The 20,627-nt window shown below is 59.3% G+C and overlaps 1 protein-coding gene across 3 annotated transcripts; it reads right to left on the bottom strand.

Annotated features, from left to right (window-relative positions):
* Positions 1 to 222: 222 nt before the first annotated feature.
* On the bottom strand, positions 223 to 20,587 carry STYXL1 (serine/threonine/tyrosine interacting like 1). 3 transcript variants are annotated; one of them, XM_068165360.1, is made up of 8 exons: positions 20,407 to 20,587; positions 16,787 to 16,848; positions 13,001 to 13,115; positions 10,820 to 10,965; positions 8,083 to 8,228; positions 4,367 to 4,461; positions 1,310 to 1,419; positions 223 to 362 (listed from the first exon to the last, which is right to left on the bottom strand). In XM_068165360.1, the coding sequence occupies exons 1-8, from the start codon at positions 20,504 to 20,506 to the stop codon at positions 231 to 233; spliced, it is 906 nt and encodes a 301-aa protein (XP_068021461.1). In that variant the 5' UTR covers positions 20,507 to 20,587; the 3' UTR covers positions 223 to 230. The 3 variants fall into 3 exon arrangements, with proteins under 3 accessions (XP_068021461.1, XP_068021463.1, XP_068021462.1); XM_068165362.1 differs by lacking the exon at positions 1,310 to 1,419; XM_068165361.1 differs by lacking the exon at positions 4,367 to 4,461.
* Positions 20,588 to 20,627: the final 40 nt, after the last annotated feature.

Genomic DNA, 20,627 nt, shown 5'->3' with positions numbered 1-20,627 from the left:
CTGGGTGCTCTGTCTGGGTTCTCTCTGGGCTGGGTGCTCTGTCTGGGTGCTCTCTGGGCTGGGTTCTCTCTGGGCTGGGTTCTCTCTGGGCTGGGTGCTCTGTCTGGGTTCTCTCTGGGCTGGGTGCTCTCTGGGCTGGGTTTCCTGCTGGCTGGGTCCTCTCTGGGGTGGGTGCTCTCTCTGGGTGCTCTCTGGGGTGGGTTTCCTGCTGGCTGGTGCTCTGCAGGCTGTCAGTAGTTGGGTTCAGAGACATCTGTGATCCTGCTCCCATAGATTTGGCTCTCCCAGGCTGAGAGCTGCTCCACGAAGCCCCTGGAGGGTCTCACACTGGGTTTGCATTTCAGGAGGTGGTTCCAGGCTCGCTGTGAACAGAGGGAGAGCAAAGCAGGGTTGGGATCCCCAGAATCCCCAGCACCTCTCAGCTCAGAGCCCCCAGCACCACTCAGCTCAGAGCCCCCAACACCACTCAGCTCAGAGCCCCCAGCACCACTCAGCTGGGTGTCCCCAGCACCACTCAGCTCAGAGCCCCCAGCACCACTCAGCTCAGAGCCCCCAGCACCACTCAGCTCAGAGTCCCCAGCACCACTCAGCTGGGTGTGCAGTCCTGGGTTTTCTACCCCCAAATGCTGTTTGTGCCATGGGTGCACAGTGAGGCAGTGAGGGACCAGCTCAGGCAACCAGCAAAGGTCCTCAGCTTTCCAGCTGGGTGTCAGCTGCCCTGCTCACAGCTGGGAAAGCTCACCCAGGCCAACCCTCTGCAGCCCCCAGGGCCATCCCCAACCCCAGCAGGCTGCTCCCAGCCCCACACAACTTGCCCTGCACTGCTGCCAGCCATGGGGCAGCTCTCTGGGCAGCCTGGGCCAGGCTCTCCCCACCCTCAGCACCAAACATTTCTCCTCCTCTCCACTCTCAAGCTCCCTCTTGCAGTTCAAACCATCCCCCCTTGGCCTGGCCCAAAAGGCTCTGCTCAAAAGTTTGTCTCTAGCATTCTTGAAGTCCTGCAAGGCCACCAGAAGCTCTCCCTGGAGCCTTCTCCTCTCCAGGCTGCCCAAATCCAGCTCTGGCCTCACAGCAGAGGGTTTCCAGGGCCTCCTCCTGCCCTCTCCCTGTCTGTGCTGTGCTGAGCACTCCAGAGCTGCCCCAGCACTGCAGGAAGGCCTCAGCAGAGCACAGCAGAGGGGTAGAATCCTCTCCCTGCCCCTGCTGCCCACACTGCTGGGGATCTGCAGCTGGTGAGCAGGACAGAGTGCAGAGGCTTCAGGACCAGAAGGCAGCTGCAGTGGCTGTGTGCAGGGAGCTGCTGAGGTACCTTCAGGGAGAAGTGGCAGGAGTGCATCAGGTAGGCCATGGCTGCAGTGCTGCTGCGGCTGAGCCCCAGGCTGGAGAAGAGCAGCACTGCTCTGTGAGGCAGCTGAGCATCTGGGGAGAGAAAGGACAGCCAGGAGTGACAGCCAGCAGTGACAGCCAGGAGTGACAGCCCAGGAGTGACAGCCACAGACCAGAGAACCAGCACAGCATCACAGAATTGTCAGGGTTTGGAAGGGACCTCAAGGCTCTCAGCCAGCTCCAAGCCCCCTGCCATGGCCAGGGACACCTCCCACCAGATCAGGCTGCTCACAGCCACAGCACTTTGGGTCACAGAAGATCCTGAGACTGGGGGAAGCTCCTCAGACAAAGGCTTTTGTTCCCTCAGCTGCACCACAGCACAGCTTTGGGGAGGCAGCCTCAGCAGTGGGCTCTGCAGGCTCATGGCTGCTGCTTCAGCACAGAACTGTCAGGGCTGGCAGGGAGCTCAAGGCTCAGCCTGCTCCAACCCCCTGCCATGGGCAGGGACACCTCACACCACAGCAGGTTGCTCACAGCCACCTCCAGCCTGGCTGCAAACACCTCCAGGCAGGAGGCTTCCACCACCTCCCTGGGCAGCCTGTGCCAGGCTCTCACCACCCTCCTGGCCAACAACTTCTTCCTCACAGCCAAGCTCAATCTCCCCACTTCTAGTTCTGCTCCATTCCCCCCAGTCCTATCCCTCCCTGACACCCTCAGAAGTCCCTCCCCAGCTTTCCTGCAGCCCCCTGCAGATCCTGCAAGGCCACAATGAGGTCTCCCTGGAGCCTTCTCTTCTCCAGACTGAACAACCCCAGCTCCCAGCCCAGACATGCCAGCCACAGAGCAGGGCAAGGAAGCTGAGAAGGGCCTGGAGAGCAAACCTCATGAGGAGAGACTGAGGGAGCTGGGGATGGTTAGCCTGGGACTGAGGAGGCTGAGGGGAGACCTCACTGCTCTCTACAGCTACCTGAGAGGACACTGTGGAGAGGCTGCTGCTGCTCTCTCCTCACAGGCAATCAGAGACAGAACAGAGGGAATGGCCTCAAGCTGCCCCTGGGGAGGTTTGGGCTGGACAGTAGGCAAAGGATTTCCCCAGCAGGAGTGGTCAGGGACTGGGCTGTGCTGCCCAGGGAGGTGCTGGAGTCCCCAAGCCTGGAGGTGTTTAAAGGTGGTTTGGATGTGGTGCTTGGGGCTATGGTTTAGGGGTGACCCTTGCAGAGCAGGCTTCTGGGTTGGACTTGGTGATCCTGAGGGTCTGTTCCCACCTGCATGGTTCTGTGACTCTGAAATCAGCACTCAGGGGCCCCCTGTGCAGCCCAGCTCTGGCTCAGGCCAGCAGCCTGGGTGGCAGGAACACTCAGCCACCCTGACAGCAGCAGCTGGGCTCTTCCTGTGAGCAGTTGCCTTCCTTCAACATCCTCTGAGTTTAAACCTGGCTTTGAAGGCCTGAATCAAATGACAAAGGTGTTTAAGGCCAGGCTGGATGAGGCTCTGGCCAGGCTGATCTAGTGTGGGGTGTCCCTGCCCATGGCAGGGGGGTTGAGACTAGCTGATCCTTGTGGTCCCTTCCAACCCTGACTGATCCTATGATACTATGATACAATGAGCAGCTGAAGCTTTGTCACAGATCAGTGGCCCCTCTCCATCAGACAGATGAAGAGAAGAGGTCCCCCATGCTCAAGCTGCTGTGGGCAGCATCACAGCACCTAGACAAACTCCCCCCTGAAAGCTTCAAAGTGCTGAACCCAAGCCTAACTTCTTCACCCTGGCGGTGCTGGAACACTGCAGCAGGCTGCCCAGGGAGCTAGCTGAGATATTCAAGGTGAGGCTCAACAAGGCAGTGAGGAACCTGAGCTCAGGAGTGAGGGATCCAAGCCTAGGAGTGAGGGATCCAAGCCCAGCAGTGAGGGATCCGAGCCCAGGAGTGAGGGATCCAGGCCCAGGAGTGAGGGATCCAGGCCCAGGAGTGAGGGATCCGAGCCCAGGAGTGAGGGATCCAGGCCCAGGAGTGAGGGATCCAAGCCCAGGAGTGAGGGATCCGAGCCCAGGAGTGAGGGATCCAAGCCCAGCAGTGAGGAACCTGAGCTCATGATGAGAGATCCAAGCTCAGGAATGAGGGATCCAAGCCCAGGAGTGAGGGATCCAGGCCCAGGAGTGAGGGATCCAAGCCCAGGAATGAGGGATCCAAGCCCAGGAGTGAGGGATCCAGGCCCAGGAGTGAGGGATCCAAGCAAAGTAGTTAGGGATCCAAACCCAAGAGTGAGGGATCCAAGCCCAGGAATGAGGGATCCAGGCCCAGGAGTGAGGGATCCAAGCCCAGGAATGAGGGATCCAAGCTCAGGAGTGAGGCATCCAAGCCCAAGAGTGAGGGATCCAAGCCCAGGAATGAGAGATCCAAGCCCAGAAGTGAGGGATCCGAGCCCAGGAGTGAAGAACCTGAGCTCATGAATGAAGCATCCAAGCTCAATAGTTAGGGATCCAGGCCCATGAGTGAGGGATCCAAGCCCAGCAGTGAAGGATCCAAGCCCAGGAGGGAGGAGTGGCTGAGGCCCCAGCCCTGGAGATACTGAAGGTCAGGCTGGGACAAGGCTCTGAGCAAGCTGATCTCGGGGAGGACGCTGGAGGAGGGCTGGGCTGGATGAGCTTTGGAGGTCCCTTCCAGTCCAAAGCAGGCTGTGAGTCTATTTGAGCAGTAAGGAGTGGGAGGAAATCCTGTGCAGCCCTGGCAGAGAGCCTGCAGCAAAGCCAGGTCAGGTGGGAAGCTCAGTGTCACCAGAGGGAGGTGTTCAGGCTGAGCACAACTCCCTTGCAGAGGGTGGCTCAGGCAGGTGCTCTGCCAAGCCTGCTCTCTGCCCACCAGGCTGGGGAGGGAGGCAGCCCTGCTGTCTGTTGGGGTGTGTGGGCCTGCTTGGGAGGATCCTGATCTGCAGAGATTCCAACCCTCCTGTCTTGAGCTCCCTGCTCAGGCAGCTGCAGTCACTCCCAACTGATAGACCAGAGTGAGCAAGGTGCCAGGAATTCCCCATCAGGCAGCACTCACCTATGAAGTGACAGATGGTGGCAAAGGAAGAGAGGAGATCTGCTTCCAGGGAGTCTGGAACAGCCACCTGCAGGTGTCTGTCACCTCCTGCACACCTGGGAAAGAGCAGGCAGCACCACCAAGGTTGGAGGAGACCTCAGAGATCAGCAGGTCCAAGCTGTCACCCAACACCTCCTGACAGCTAACCCATGGCTCCCAGTGCCACATCCAATCCCCTCCTGAACACCTCCAGGGATGGGGACTCCACCACCTCCCTGGGCAGCACATCCCAAGGGCCAATCTCTCTTGCTGGGAAGAACTTTCTCCTCCCCTCCAGCCTAAACCTCCCCTGGCACAGCTTGAGACTGTGTCCTCTTGTTCTGGTGCTGGCTGCCTGGCAGAAGAGCCCAACCCCCAGCTGGCTCCAACCTCCCTGCAGGGAGTTGGAGAGAGCAAGAAGGTCTCCCCTGAGCCTCCTCTTCTGCAGGCTAAGCAACCCCAGCTCCCTCAGCCTCTCCTCCCAGGGCTGTGCCCCAGATCCCTCCCCAGCCCTGCTGCCCTTCTCTGGACACCTTCCCTCAAGCTCTTCTCCTCCTCACTGCCACTCAGCTCATCTGCAGGCCCCAGCCAGGAGCTGCCAGCACTTCCCCCTCTCACACATGCCTTTGGTTCCTGGGGCTGCCTCATGTCTCAGGGTACAGAACCCCTGGGGGCTGCTGCTCACTGCCTCCCCAGGCAGCCTCAGCTGCTGCTCCCAGGGCACAGCCCCAGAGCCCTCCTGCTGCCCCCAGGTGCAGGCAGGAGGCTGCCTGGACAAACATCTCCAGCACTGCAGGCTGCATCTGCCCAGGGCCAGCTCCCCTTGCTCAGCCTGCAGCAGGGGGGGCAGTTCCACTGCTGCAGGGCACCACTGGCCATGGCAGTCTGACTGTCCTCAGCAGGGGCCTCTCCTTCCCCCACTTCCCTTGCCCAGCACTTTCCCTTTGCTCAGGGGGAGACAGAACCCCTGGGGCTGGGTTGGTTGGGGGCAGGAGCTGCAATCCTTCCCTCTGAGCACCACTCACAGCACCATGCCCAGGGAAACCCTCCTGACACCTCCACAGCCACATCACCACCATGAGGATGAGGGCTCCAGCTCAGCAGCCCCAGGTGGAACACACTGAGGCTCTGTGCCCCTGGCCCCACAGCACCCCAGGCTCCAGGCAGCTCAGCTCTGGACCTTCAGCACCTGCCCTGCCCCAGGAGAGGAGCTGGGGGCTGCTCTGCAAGGTGTCTGCAGCAGTCCCCACTGCTGTGCCCACAGCAGCAGCACTTGTGTCCTCCTGGGAGCCAAGCTGCAGGGGTTGGCTCCCTCAAGCCTCCAGAGGGGCTCTGCTCTCCCAGGCAGAGATGCCTGGGCAGGAGGCAGCCTCAGGAATGCAGCTCCCAGGAATGCAGCATGGGCAGATGGGGGGGAGGAGGCTATCTCCTGCCCTTCACCACTCTGAGGCTCTCCAGGACTTCCAAGGAGAGCCCTGCAGCTGCAGGAGCAGCTGAGCCACCTACCCCTACCCACTGCCCACAGCCAGGGGCAAGAGCACCACTGCCAGAGGCCATGGGGCTGCTGCAGGAGCAGAGGCTCAGCCTGGGCTCCTCTCTGCCTGCACAAGGCTCCACAGCAGCAGCTGCAGCTGACCCCAGCAGGATGGGATCCATCAGGGACCTGGACAGGAGGAGTGGGGCTGGGTGAGACCTGTCCAGAGAAGGGCAACAAGGCTGGGGAGGGGTCTGGGGCACAGCCCTGTGAGGAGAGGCTGAGGGAGCTGGGGTTGCTTAGCCTGCAGAAGAGGAGGCTCAGGGGAGACCTTCTTGCTCTCTCCAACTCCCTGCAGGGAGGTTGTAGCCAGGTGGGGGTTGGGCTCTTCTCCCAGGCAAGCAGCACCAGAACAAGAGGACACAGTCTCAAGCTGTGCCAGGGGAGGTTTAGGCTGGAGAGGAGAAAATTCTTCCCAGAGAGAGTTGTTGGCCCTTGGGCTGTGCTGCCCAGGGAGGTGGTGGAGTCCCCATCCCTGGAGGTGTTTAAGACCCCAGCAGGATGGCAGCACCACCTGAGCCAGAGGAGCAGCTTGGGAAGGTGGGGGGGTGGGAGGTGAGCTGTTGAATGGGTTTGTTGTCCCACAGGAGGCTCTCAGCATGGTCACCATCAGCACTAGGGCAAGGGATTGGTGCTGGTGGGACAGGGAGCTGCTGGTCAGACAGAATCAGTTTAGTTGCTGAGTTCCTATCCCCACCTGGGAGCAGCCTCTTCACTGGCAGCTGCCTTAGGCTGAGAGCTCCATGGAAACAGATGAGCTGGCAGCAGGAGAGCCCCCGGGGGGGTGTGCTGGCAGTTGGCTGGACATGGCCCCCAGCTCCCTGCAGGTAGCTTCCCATGACCACATCCTCCTCCCCCCATGAGCCCAGAGAGCTCAACTCAGAGCAAACAGACTGGAGAGGAACTTCTGAGATGTTCACACCTCAGCAGGGCATGCAGGGGACCCCAGAAGATGACCCACAGGGCAGAGACCTTTGATGTTCTCCTCTGGAGCCAAAGGCATGAGAGAGCTCTGCTGGGACTCATGCCCCTGGCTGGGACAGCAGCTCTCTGAGCTGGATGAGGAAGTGGCTGGAGGCTGAGCCCAGAGAGTGGTGGTGAATGGTGCCACAGCCAGCTGGCAGCCAAGCACCAGTGGTGTGCCCCAGGGATCAGTGCTGGGCCCTGTGCTCTTTAACATCTTCATTGATGATTTGGAGGAGGGCATTGAGTCAGTCAGCAGCAAATGTGCAGATGACAGCAAGCTGGGGGCAGATGTTGGTCAGTTAGAGAGCAGAAGGGCTCTGCAGAGGGACCTTGCCAGGCTGGGCAGATGGGCAGAGGCCAACAGGATGGCATTCAACAAGTCCAAGTGCCAGGGGCTGCACTTTGGCCACAGCAACCCCAGGCAGAGCTACAGGCTGGGGTCAGAGTGGCTGAGAGCAGCCAGGCAGAGAGGGACCTGGGGGTGCTGATTGACAGCTGCCTGAACAGGAGCCAGCAGTGTGCCCAGGTGGCCAAGAAGGCCAAGGGCATCCTGGCCTGCAGCAGGAAGAGTGTGGCCAGCAGGAGCAGGGAAGTCCTTGTGCCCTGTGCTCAGCACTGCTTAGGCCACACCTTGAGTCCTGTGTCCAGTTCTGGGCTCCTCAGTTTAGGAAGGAGGTTGAGCTGCTGGAAGGTGTCCAGAGAAGGGCAACAAAGCTGGGGAGGGGTCTGGAGCACAGCCCTGTGAGGAGAGGCTGAGGGAGCTGGGGTTGCTTAGCCTGGAGAAGAGGAGGCTCAGGGGAGACCTTCTTGCTCTCTCCAACTCCCTGCAGGGAGGTTGGAGCCAGGTGGGGGTTGGGCTCTTCTGACAGGCACCCAGCACCAGAACAAGAGGACACAGTCTCAAGCTGTGCCAGGGGAGGTTCAGGCTGGAGGGGAGGAGAAAGTTCTTCCCAGAGAGAGTTGTTGGCCATTGGAATGTGCTGCCCAGGGAGGTGGTGGAGTCCCCATCCCTGGAGGTGTCCAAGAGGGGATTGGATGTGGCACTTGGTGCCATGGTTTAGTCATGAGGTCTGTGGTGGCAGCTTGGACTTGATGATCCCTGAGGTCTCCTCCAACCTTGGTGATCCTCTGCCACCTTCTTCTGCCACAGGCAGAGGCACTCCTGGTGGGGCGGGCACACCTCAGATATTTAACTCACAGTGCTGCAGGCTGTTCAGAGATGCTGACTTGGGCTTGGATCTTCAGATCCTTTAGGATTTGCTGGTCACAGGCCTGCTTGAAGTTGCCCAGATAGAGCTTCCCAGGCAGTATCTCTGCAGGGTAGGGCTGGAAGCTGGCTAGCTCCTGTTGGAGAAACAGCAGGGGCTCACTCCAGTGGGAATTCACTCCTGAAAGCTTGGTGAGGAGTTAAAACAGAAGCCAGCCAGAGCTGAACATGCACTTAGCCAACAGCCCTGGACACATTCTGGGGTAATGATTCATTCAGTGAGTGAGGGAGGGGAGAGCCTGGCACAGATTGCCCAGGGAGGCTGTGGCTGTGCCCTGCCTGGAGGTATTCAGGGTGAGGCCTTCTGGGGCTGAACATCCCCAGGGAGGAGGACATCCACAACCTCCCCTGGGCAACCCCAGGGTTGCCCAGGGGAGGTTGTGGATGTCCTCCTCCCTGGAGGTGCTGAAGGCCAGGCTGGATGAGGCCCTGAGCAAGCTGTGCTGGTGGGAGGTGGGGGGTTGGAACTGGCTAAGCTTTGAGGTCCCTTCCAACCCAACCCATCCCATGGCTTTGAGTGTTGAGGTCTCTGCTAGATTTAGGGAGAAGAATTGAAAGCACTGCTGTCACTGTGGCATGACTTGAAACAGCTTCAGGCTGAGCAGGAGGCAGAACAGGAAGAGACCTCTGGAGCTCATCCAGGCCAACACTGCTCCAGCAGGGCACCCACAGCAGCTTGCCCAGCACCACACTGCCCAGGGGGGGTTGGAAGCTCTCCACACAAGGACACTCCACAACCTCTCTGGGCAGCCTGCTCCAGGCCTCCAGCACCCTCACACCAAACAACTTTCTCCTCCTCTTCACATCCAACCTCCTGGCCTCCACTCTCTGCCCAAGGCTGCCCCTTGGCCTGGCCCTGGCCACCACCCAGCAGAGCCTGGCCCCAGCCTCTTGCCCCCCACAGCTCCTTTAGCTCTTGCTGAGCATTGCTCAGCTGCCCTCTGGGGCTGCTCTTCTGCAGGCTCTCAGCCCCAGGGCTCTCAGCCTTTGCTCCTGCCAGAGCTGCTCCAGGCCCCTCAGCAGCTCTGCAGCCTCCTCTGGGCTCTCTCCAGCAGTTCTCTGTCTCTCCTCAACTGGGGAGCCCAGAGCTGGACCCAGCACTCCAGATGTGGCCTCCCTAGGGTTGAGTAGAGGGGGAGGAGAACCTCCCTTGCCCTGCTGGCCACACTCTGCCCCCCAGGACCCCCTTGGCCTTCTTGGCCCCCAGGGCACCTTGCTGCCTCCTGGGGACCTTGTTGTCCCCCAGCACTCCCAGCTCCTTCTCCTTGGAGCTGCTTCCCAGCAGGTCCCCACTCAGCTGTGCTGCTGCAGGAGGTTGTTCCTCCCCAGGGCCAGGACCCTGCCCTTGCCCTTGCTGAGCAACATGAGGCTCCCTGTGCCCAGCCCTGCAGCCTGTTCAGGTGATCCTCCCAGAGCTGCTCTGCTGTCCAGCACTCTCCCAAGCTACCCTAGATGTGAGATGAAGGTTGTTGCTTCTCAGAAGCTGAGCAGGTCAATGTCTGTAGGTGAAACCAGTGGAGCAGGATACCAGCAGAGGGCTGTGGTCTCCCTGGGCCTGCTGAAACAATGCACCACATCCATTGGGATCCTTCCCACTGGAAAACTCCATGGACATGGATGCTGTCTGCCATGCCAGACCACCACCTGGCAGAGAGGAGCCTGCTTCTTTGGGCCACTTGCTGCTCTTTAGCTATCTGTACTCTCCAGGGGGGCAGTTTGGGGTTATCAGAGCAGCCTCCCCAGGCTGCTTTTATCAGCTTGCTGCCTTCATGCAGCAGAAAAGGGGAGAAGGGTAAAGTGTGGCTCCCAAAGCAGTCGTGGGGAGGCCCAGGGCAAGCCTGGGGGTCAGGTAAGGACAGGACTAGGGGGGAATGGAACTAAAGTAGAAGTGGGGAGATTCAGGTTGGATGTCAGGAAGACTTCCTGCACCACATCCTGGGCTCCAGGCTGGTGACACAGGGGTGTGATGGGTGACCACTAGATGGATACAGAACTGGCTTGATGGCTGCAGCAGGAAGAGTGTGGCCAGCAGGAGCAGGGAAGTCCTTGTGCCCTGTGCTCAGCACTGCTGAGGCCACACCTTGAGTCCTGTGTCCAGTTCTGGGCTCCTCAGGTTAGGAAAGAGGTTGAGCTGCTGGAAGGTGTCCAGAGAAGGGCAAGAAAGCTGGGGAGGGGTCTGGAGCACAGCCCTGTGAGGAGAGGCTGAGGGAGCTGGGGTTGCTTAGCCTGGAGAAGAGGAGGCTCAGGGGAGACCTTCTTGCTCTCTGCAACTCCCTGAAGGGAGGTTGTAGCCAGGTGGGGGTTGGGCTCTTCTCCCAGGCAGGCAGCCAGCACCAGAACAAGAGGACACAGTCTCAAGCTGTGCCAGGGGAGGTTCAGGCTGCAGGTGAGGAGAAAGTTCCTCACTGAGAGAGTTGTTAGCCATTGGGATGTGCTGCCCAGGGAGGTGGTGGAGTCCCCATCCCTGGAGGTGTTCAGGAGGGGATTGGATGTGGCACTTGGTGCCATGGTTTAGCCATGAGGTCTGTGGTGACAGCTTGGACTTGATGATCTCTGAGGTCTCTTCCAACCTTGGTGACTCTGTGACACTGTGATAATTCACTCCAACCCAGGGGCCAGTTCAGGTTGAATGCTCATGTCCTCTCCTTGCAAATGGGTCTGCTCTCACCTGAGGCATCCACAAGACCTTCTGAGTCCTCAGGAAGGGATAGGAGGCTGAGAACTGTTGGTATCCTCCCCTCAGGAGCAGCACTGGGTGTCGAGTGAAGCGCTCCAAGGCCTGGGCATGCTGGAGGGCAGCTCCTTCCTCAGCAGCTGAGGAGATCCAAAGAGCCAGGGCAGGTTCAGAGAGTCTCCACCTGCTCTGGCCCACCTGACCCCCACTGCAAAGGCCTGGAGCTGCTGGGGCAGACTGGGAGGAGGCCACCAAGATGATCAGAGGGCTGCAGGATCTCCCCCTGTGGGGCCAGGATGGGAGAGTTGGAGCAGAAGGCTCCAGGCAGACCTCAGAGCAACCTTCTAGTGCCTGAAGGGGCTCCAGGAGAGCTGGGGAGGGGCTTTGGAGGAGGGCTGGGAGTGCCAGGCTGAGGAACAATGGCTTTGAGCTGGGAGAGGGGAGATTGAGAGTGGAGATGAGGAAGGAATTCATTGCAGTGAGGCTGGGGAGTGCCTGGCACAGGCTGCCCAGGGAGGCTGTGTTCAAGGGGAGGCCTTCTGGGGCTGAACATCTGCAGGGAGGAGGCCATCCACAGGCTCCCTGGGCAACCAAAGGTTGCCCAGGGAGCCTGTGGATGTCCTCCTCCCTGCAAGTGTTGAAGGCCAGGCACAATGGAACACCACTTGTGACCCCCATACCCTCCCTTGCCTGCTGCCTCATCCCTGAGTCTTTAGGAACCCTTTGCTTTATTCCCTCCCAGACTCTCTTCTGAGCAAACCAACCTCTGCCAAACCCCACAGCAACCTCTGCAAAGCCCAACCAGCCCTCAGGAGTGGCTGTGGGCCTCCCCCTACCCCCCAGCAGATCTCCCTGCCAAAGGCTGTGTGTGAAAGCCAAACACTTCCATGGGCCAAGGAAGGCTCAACAGTAAGGTGGAGAAGTTTGCAGCACTTCACCTCTCTCAGTGAGCTGCATCCCATCACCAGCCCCTGCCACAGCCAGGGCTGGCTGAGAGGTGAGCGTGGTGAGAGGCCTTTTGTAGCCCTCAGAGGAGGAAGGACTCACTCTGGGCACACAGGGGAAAGCCAAGCTGGGTTTTGCAGCCTCTGAAGCACTGCCCCCTGAAAGGCCAAGGCTGGGCCAGCCCCAGCTCAGTGACAGGTGGGTAAAGGAAGAGCTCACTCCTCAGGGTGGGAGAAGGAGCTTCAGAGGGATCAGCACAGAGATGGGAGCCAGGCCTGCCAGGAGGGGGTCTGGAAGCCCAGGAACATATTCAACAGGTGGAAAAAGCAGAGGCACATCACTGACCCCAGGAGCCAGCAGGGAGGGGATGGAAGGGAGCTCTGGAGCTCACCCAGGCCAAGCCCTGCTCCAGCAGGGCACCCACAGCACAGTGCCCAGCACCACACTGCCCAGGGGGGGTTGGAAGCTCTCCACACAAGGGCACTCCACAGCCTCTCTGGGCAGCCTGCTCCAGGCCTCCAGCACCCTCACACCAAACAACTTTCTCCTCCTCTTCACATCCAACCTCCTGGGCTCCACTCTCTGCCCCTTGCTGCCCCTTGGCCTGGCCCTGGGCACCACTCAGTAGAGTCTGGCCCCAGCCTCTTGCCCCCCACAGCTCCTTGAGCTCTTGCTGAGCATTGCTCAGCTGCCCTCTGGGGCTGCTCTTCTGCAGGCTCTCAGCCCCAGGGCTCTCAGCCTTTGCTCCTGCCAGAGCTGCTCCAGGCCCCTCAGCAGCTCTGCAGCCTCCCCTGGACTCTCTCCAGCAGTTCTCTGTCTCTCCTCAACTGGGGAGCCCAGACCTGGACCCAGCACTCCAGATGTGGCCTCACTGAGGCAGAGTAGAGTGGGAAGAGAACCTCCCTTGCCCTGCTGGCCACACTCTTCCTTGTGCCCCCCAGGACCCCCTTGGCCTTCTTGGCCCCCAGGGCACATTGCTGCCTCCTGGGGACCTTGTTGTCCCCCAGCACTCCCAGCTCCTTCTCCTTGGAGCTGCTTCCCAGCAGGTCCCCCCTCAGCTGTGCTGCTGCAGGAGGTTGTTCCTCCCCAGAGCCAGGACCCAGATGTCCAACTGTGGCCTCCCTAGGGCAGAGGGGGAGGAGATCCCCAGGGATTTGAGGTTTTGTTCAAATCAAATGGCAGCCACATCTGTGCAGCAGTGAGGCCTTCACAGGCAGGGCTCACACATACCTTTTCCTTTCTCCTCTTCCTCATAGGCACAGCAGGTCTCACAGTCATACACCACACAGTACCTGACACACCTCAGCTCCTCTGAAGCTGGCACCAGATACTCTCCTGTGGGACCCTGCCAAAACCACAGAGGAATTCTGTCAGGAGCACAGCTCCACTCTCCTGGGGCATCAGCACTGCTGGCATCTGGCTGCAGTAGCTCTGCAGCATGGCTCTGGGGCTGTGCCTGGGCTTGGTGCTGAAGGCCTTGAGCACAGCCCTGGGAGGAGAGGCTGAGGGAGCTGGGGTTGCTCAGCCTGGAGAAGAGGAGGCTCAGGGGAGACCTCATTGCTCTCTCCAACTCCCTGCAGGGAGCTTGGAGCCAGGTGGGGGTTGGTCTCTTCTCCCAGGCACCCAGCACCAGAACAAGAGGACACAGTCTCAAGCTGTGCCAGGGGAGGTTCAGGCTGGAGGTGAGGAGAAAGTTCTTCCCAGCAAGAGAGGTTGGCCCTTGGGATGTGCTGCCCAGGGAGTCCCCATCCCTGGAGGTGTTCAGGAGGGGCTTGGATGTGGCACTGGGAGCCATGGGTTAGCTGTCAGGAGGTGTTGGGGGACAGCTTGGACTTGCTGATCTCTGAGGTCTTTTCCAACCTGGTTGAGTCTATGACTCTATGATTCTGTTACCTCTGTCAACTCCAGCTGCTGAATGCTCATCAGTGCTGCTCCCCAGGGCTCAGCACTGGGACCAGTTCTCTTGAATGTCTTTATCAATGATCTGGCTGAGGGGGTTGGGGTAACTTCAGTTTGCAGATGACACCAAACTGGGTGGGGTTGTGGAGCTGCTGGAGGGTAGGAAGGCTCCACAGGGGGATCTGGACAGGCTGAGGCCAATGGGATGAGGTTCAGCAAGGCCAAGGGCTGGGTCCTGACCTTGGGGCACAACAACCCCAGGAAGGCTCCAGGCTGGGGACAGAGTGGTTGGAAACAGCCTGGGGGGAAAGGACCTGGGGGTGTTGGTCAAGAGTGGCTCAAGATGAGCCAGGGGGTGCCCAGGTAGCCAAGAAAGTCACCAGCAGCCTGGCCTGGAGCAGCAGTGGTGTGGGCAGCAGGAGCAGGGCAGGGGTTGTGCCCCTGTACAAGCACTGGGGAGGCCACCCCTTGAATCCTGGGGTCAGTTTTGGATCCCTCACTCCAAGAAGGACTTTGAGGGCTGGAGCAGGTCCTGAGAAGGGCAACAGAGCTGGGGAAGGGTCTGGAGAGCAGGGCTGGGGAGGAGCAGCTGAGGGAGCTGGGGGTGTTTAGTCTGAACAAAAAGAGGCTGAGGGGAGACCTCATTGCTCTCTGCAGCTCCCTGAGAGGAGGTTGCCCTGAGGTTGGAGTTGGTCTCTTCTCCCAAAGAACAAGAGATAGGGCAAGAGGAAGTGGCCTCAAGTTGCAGTGTGCTGGTGGTCAGTCTCTCCTCTCCTCTCCTCTCCTCTCCTCTCCTCTCCTCTCCTCTCCTCTCCTCTCCTCTCCTCTCCTCTCCTCTCCTCTCCTCTCCTCTCCTCTCCTCTCCTCTCCTCTCCTCTCCTCTCCTCTCCTCTCCGAACCTCTCCTCTCCGAACCTCTCCTCTCCTCTCCTCTCCTCTCCTCTCCTCTCCTCTCCTCTCCTCTCCTCTCCTCTCCTCTCCTCTCCTCTCCTCTCCTCTCCTCTCCTCTCCTCTCCTCTCCTCTCCTCTCCTCTCCTCTCCTCTCCTCTCCTCTCCTCTCCTCTCCTCTCCTCTCCTCTCCTCTCCTCTCCTCTCCTCTCCTCTCCTCTCCTCTCTGAACCTCTCCTCTCTGAACCTCTCTGAACCTCTCCTCTCCCCTCTGAACCTCTCCTCTCCTCTCTGAACCTCTCCTCTCTGAACCTCTCCTCTCTGAACCTCTCCTCTCTGAACCTCTCCTCTCCTCTCTCAGCTGACAAAAGGAGAGGAGATGTCCTGACACTGTGCCAGGGGAGGGTCAGGTTGCAGGTGAGGAAAAACCTCTGTGCTGCAGGAGTGGTCAGGGATTGGCAGAGGCTGCCCTGGGAAGTGGTGGAGTCCCCATGCCTGGAGGTGAGTTCAAGAAACCTGTGGCCATGGCACCTGGGGCCAGGGTTCAGTGGGCATGGTGGTGCTGGGCTGCTGGTTGGACTGGCTGAGCTGGGAGGCCTTTTCCAACCCAAACAGCTCTGTGCCTCCCCGAGCAGCGCTGACGCAAACCACCCCGGGCTGCTCCAACGGCCACAGAGGTGGCAGTGCCAGGAGTGTCCCCTGAGAGGCAAGGCCACAGAGCCTGTGCTCTTGTGCAAGGTTTCCCTGCGGTGCAGCAACGTCTGCCAAGCTCTGGGCCCCTGCAGTCACCCTCGGGGAGTGACAAAGCACAGCGCTCCCAAGCGGCAGGAATGGGACATGGCTGAAACAGGAAGGGGGCAGCTGGGGGCACAGCCACAGTGTCACAGTGTCACTAAGGTTGGAAGAGACCTCGAGGATCATCGAGTCCAACCTATCACCACAGACCTCATGACTAGACCATGGCACCAAGTGCCACATCCAATCCCCCCTTGAACGCCTCCAGGGATGGGGACTCCACCACCTCCCTGGGCAGCACATCCCAATGATGAATTCTCTGGGAAGAACTTTCTCCTCACTTCGAGTCTAAACCTCCCCTGGCACAGCTTGAGACTGTGTCCTCTTGTTCTGGTGCTGGTTGCCTGGGAGAAGAGACCAACCCCTTCCCAGCTACAAGCACCTTTAAGGTAGTTGTAGAGGGCAATGAGGTCACCCCTGAGCTTCCTCCTCTCCAGGCTAAGCAACCCCAGCTCCCTCAGCCTCTCCTCACAGGGCTGTGCTCCAGACCCCTCCCCACCTTTGTTGCCCTTCTCTGGACACCTTCCAGCTGCTCAACCTCTTTCCTAACCTGAGGAGCCCAGAACTGGACACAGGACTCAAGGTGTGGCCTGAGCAGTGCTGAGCACAGGGCACAAGGACTTCCCTGCTCCTGCTGGCCACACTCTTCCTGATGCAGGCCAGGATGCCCTTGGCCCTCTTGACCACCTGGGCACACTGCTGGCTCATGTTCAGGCAGCTGTCAATCAGCACCCCCAGGTCCCTCTCTGCCTGGCTGCTCTCAGCCACTCTGACCCCAGCCTGTAGCTCTGCCTGGGGTTGCTGTGGCCAAAGTGCAGCCCCTGGCACTTGGACTTGTTGAATGCCATCCTGTTGGCCTCTGCCCATCTGCCCAGCCTGGCAAGGTCCCTCTGCAGAGCCCTTCTGCCCTCTAACTGACCAACATCTGCTCCCAGCTTGGTGTCAGCTGCACATTTGCTGATGCCTGACTCCATCCCCTCCTCCAGATCATCAATGAAGATGTTAAGGAGCACAGGGCCCAGCGCTGCTCCCTGGGGCACACCACTGGTGCCTGGCTGCCAGCTGGCTGTGGCACCATTCACCACCACTCTCTGGGCTCAGCCTCCAGCCAGTTCCTAACCCAGCTCAGAGAGCTGCTGTCCCAGCCAGGGGCTGACAGCTTGGCCAGCAGTTTGCTGTGGGGGATGGTGTCAAAGGCCTTGCTGCAGTCCAGGCAGACCACATCCACAGCCTGCCCCACAGCCACCAGGCAGTCACCTCATCACAGAAGGAGATCAGGTTGGAGAGGCAGGACCTGCCCTTCCTAAATCCATGCTGGCTGGGCCTGAGCCTTGAATCCTGGGGGAGGTGAAACCACTTTGGGGGTGACTATTAAGTGGGGTTTCTATTAACTGCTGAGGCCAGGGGTGGTTCACACCGAGGGCAAGCTCCTCACCTGCAGGATCCTGCGAGCTGTCACCACGTGGCTCTCCTCGTACTCCCTCTGGCTGCGAGCATCTGAAACGACCCCCAGGGGACAGCAGTTGGCTGACTGCAGGTCTTTAAAGGTAAGACCTCCTCTTTGTGATTCAGCCAGGGGCAACCCAGGCACTGAGCTTCTAACCTGGACAAAAGGAGGTTGAGGGGAGACCCTCTGGCTCTCCACAGCTCCCTGAAACGAGGTTGGAGCTAGGTGGGGGTTGGGCTCCTCTCCATAGTATCAAGTCTCAAGCTGTGCCAGGGGAGGTTTAGGCTGGAGGGGAGGAGAAAGTTCTTCCCAGAGAGAGTTGTTAGCCACTGGGATGTGCTGCTCAGGGAGGTGGTGGAGTCCCCATCCCTGGAGGTGTTCAAGAGGGGATTGGATGAGGCACTTGGAGCCATGGGTTAGCTGTCAGGAGGGGTTGGGTGACAGCTTGGACTTGATGAGCTCTGAGGTCTTTTCCAACCTTGTTGATTCTAAGTGACAGGAGGAGAGGAAATGGCCTCAGGTTGCCCCAAGGGAGGTTTAGGTTGGCCATGAGGAACAATTGTGTCCCCAAAAGGGTTGTCCAGGCCTGGCCCAGGCTGCCCAGGGCAGTGGTGGAGTCCCCAGCCCTATAAGGGTTTCAAAGCCCTGGAGATGTGGTGCTGAGGGCTGTGGTTTGGTGGTGCCCTGGGGCAGTGCTGGGCTCAGGCTTGAACTCCATGCTCTGAAAGGTGTCTTCCAACCCAAATAAATCCATGGTTCTGTCATTCTCTATCAAGAAACTGGGATGTTGTGATGTTTATCTAAGAGACAGCAGCACTGACAGAAGTCTGTGTGCCTACAAAAGCTGCCAGCACCTTTGGTCTTGAGCCAAGCGTGGCACAGCACCAGTCCCAGGCTCCATTCTGCTCTGCCCTGTGGCACAGCCTGCCCCCCAGTCACTGAGTCTGCTCTGACACCCTGAGGTCCAGCACCTCTGCCTCTGTGCTGCCCCAGGGATGCAGAGGGGGGCACTGGAGGTATCCCAACCCCACTCCCAAGGGGGCTGACTCCTTTGCCAATACATTGGTTAGGCCACACCTTGAGTCCTGTGTCCAGTTCTGGGCTCCTCAGGTTAGGAAGGAGGTTGAGATAGAACAGAACAGAACAGAACAGAACAGAACAGAACTGAATAGAACAGAATAGAATAGAGTAGAATAGACCAGACCAGGTTGGAAGAGACCTTTGAGATCATCAAGTCCAACCCATCAACCAGTCCAACACCACCTAAACAACTAACCCATGGCACCAAGCACCCCATCAATTCTCCTCCTGAACACCTCCAGGGATGGGGACTCCACCACCTCCCCAGGCAGCCCATTCCAATGGGCAATCACTCTCTATGTGTAGAACTTTCTCCTAACCTCCAGCCTAAACCTCCCCTGGCACAGCTTGAGACTGTGTCCTCTTGTTCTGGTGCTGCTTGCCTGGGAGAAGAGAGCAACCTCTGCCTGTCTACAACCTCCCTTCAGGGAGTTGGAGAGAGCAAGGTCTCCCCTGAGCCTCCTCTTCTCCAGGCTAAGCAACCCCAGCTCCCTCAGCCTCTCCTCACAGGGCTGTGTTCCAAACCCCTCACCAACTTTGTTGCCCTTCTCTGGACACCTTCCACCAAGTCAACCTCCTTCCTAACCTGAGGAGCCCAGAGCTGGACACAGGACTCAAGGGGTGGCCTAACCAGTGCAATGTACAGGGGCAGAATGACCTCCCTGCTCCTGCTGGCCACACTCTTCCTGATGCAGGCCAGGATGCCATTGGCCCTCTTGGCCACCTGGGCACACTGCAGGCTCATGTTTAGGCAGCTGTCAATCAGCACCCCCAGGTCCCTCTCTGCCTGGCTGCTCTCAGCCACTCTGACCCCAGCCTGTAGCTCTGCCTGGGATTGCTGTGGCCAATGTGCAGCTCCTGGCACTTGGATGTGTTCAATCTCCTGCCCTTGGCCTCTGCCCATCTGCCCAGCCTGTCCAGGTCCCTCTGCAGAGCCTCTCTACCCTCCAGCAGATCAACTCCTGCCCCCAGCTTGGTGTCATCTGCACATTCACTGCTGACTGACTCAATGCCCTCCTCCAGATCATCAATGAAGATGTTAAAGAGCACAGGGCCCAGCACTGCTCCCTAGGGCACACCACTGGTGCCTGGATGCCAGCTGGCTGTGGCACCATTCACCACCACTCTCTGGGCTCAGCCTCCAGCCAGATGCTGGAAGGTGTCCAGAGAAGGGCAACAAAGCTGGGGAGGGGTCTGGAGCACAGCCCTGGGAGGAGAGGCTGAGGGAGCTGGGGTTGCTTAGCCTGCAGAAGAGGAGGCTCAGGGGAGACCTTCTTGCTCTCTCCAACTCCCTGCAGGGAGGTTGTAGCCAGGTGGGGGCTGGTTTCTTCTGCCAGGCACCCAGCACCAGAACAAGAGGACACAGTCTCAAGCTGTGCCAGGGGAGATTTAGGCTGGAGGGGAGAAGAAAGTTCTTCCCAGCAAGAGAGATTGGCCCTTGGGATGTGCTGTCCAGGGAGGTGGTGGAGTCCCCATCCCTGGAGGTGTTTAGGAAGAGCCTGGATGAGGCACTTGGTGCCATGGTTTGGTTGATCAGATGGTGCTGGGTGAGAGGTTGGACTTGATGATCTCAAAGGTCTCTTCCAACCTGGTCTATTCTATTCTATTCTATTCTATTCTATTCTATTCTATTCTATTCTATTCTATTCTATTCTATTCTATTCTATTCCATTCCATTCCATTCCATTCCATTCCACTCCACAGCACTGCAATGTAATATTGCATCCTTTGAGGGGCATTGGCACTACCCAAGATGCAAATGCTTATCCTTGTGCACCAGTCAAGGAATCCTGTCCACCTCTAACACCCCTGGGAGCAGCAGAGGAGAGGGTGGAGCACTAGGATGGAGCAGAGCAGGAAGGGCTGGAGCAGCACCAGGTCATGGCATCTGAAAGTGGGTAGAACCACAGAACTGTTTGGGTTGGAAGGAAACATTTGAGAGCAGTGGCTCTGCTGCAACTCCTAAATCCTGGATAATTCAGGATAATAAGGAAAGACCTTCTGGTGGCCTTTCAGTACCTTAAAGGGATGATGAGAAAGCTGGGGACAGACTCTTAAGCAGAGCCTCTTGTGACAGGCTGAGGGGTGGTGGTGTAAACTGAAAGAGAAAGATTCAGAGTGGAGAGAAGGAAGAAATTCTTGACCCTGTGGGTGGTGAGACCCTGGCTCAGGCTGCCCAGAGAGGTGAGAGCTGCCCCATCCCTGCAACCACTGCAGGGCAGGTTGTTTGGGGCGCTGAGCAACCTGCTCTAGCTGCAGATGTCCCTGCTGACCGCAGGGGGCTTGGAATAGACGACCTTGAAAAGTCCCCACCCGAACCAGCCGGGGATTCTAGGATAGCTTTAGGGGTGAGTGAAAAACTTCAGCTGAAAGTCTCTAGCAATTCCAGGAAGCAATGTGTGCCCTTCCCCGTGTGCTGCACCCCACAAAGCCTGCCGCTGCCCGGCGGTGCCTAGCGCCAGGCCGCTGCCCAGCGCAGCTCCCGGGCCCGGCGGCAGGCCGGCGCAGGCCGCAACCCAGGGGCTCACCCAGCAGGCAGAGGTAGTTGGGCTCCGCCAGCCGGGAGACGCGCCGGTACTGGTTGAGGAGGTTGTAGAGGTAGCTGGGCTCGCACAGCTCTATCCCCATCCTGCTCCAAGCCCCAGCCGTGCGACTGTGGCCGAACGCAGCCCCCGCGGCCCCGGCCGGCCGCCGCGCCCAGGCCCGAGCCTGGCTGCCCGGTTGCTAGGGAAGCGCAGCGGTAGCTGGG

The sequence above is a fragment of the Melanerpes formicivorus genome, unplaced genomic scaffold (genome assembly GCF_026170545.1).
Source record: "Melanerpes formicivorus ecotype bairdi unplaced genomic scaffold, bMelFor1.0.p_v2 SCAF_88, whole genome shotgun sequence".
Lineage (NCBI taxonomy): Eukaryota > Metazoa > Chordata > Aves > Piciformes > Picidae > Melanerpes > Melanerpes formicivorus.
Note: the sequence above shows the minus strand (reverse complement) of the source record. Positions and strands in the feature narration are given on the sequence as shown.

Excerpts from the sequence above, each read along its gene's own strand:
- STYXL1 (XM_068165360.1), bottom strand. The coding sequence starts at position 20,506 with ATGGGGATAGAGCTGTGCGAGCCCAGCTACCTCTACAACCTCCTCAAC. Across the intron at positions 16,849-20,406 it reads CAACTACCTCTGCCTGCTGG|ATGCTCGCAGCCAGAGGGAG; the intron begins GTGAGCCCCTGG and ends GGGTCGTTTCAG. Across the intron at positions 8,229-10,819 it reads AGGTCTTGTGGATGCCTCAG|GAGCTAGCCAGCTTCCAGCC; the intron begins GTGAGAGCAGAC and ends TTTCTCCAACAG.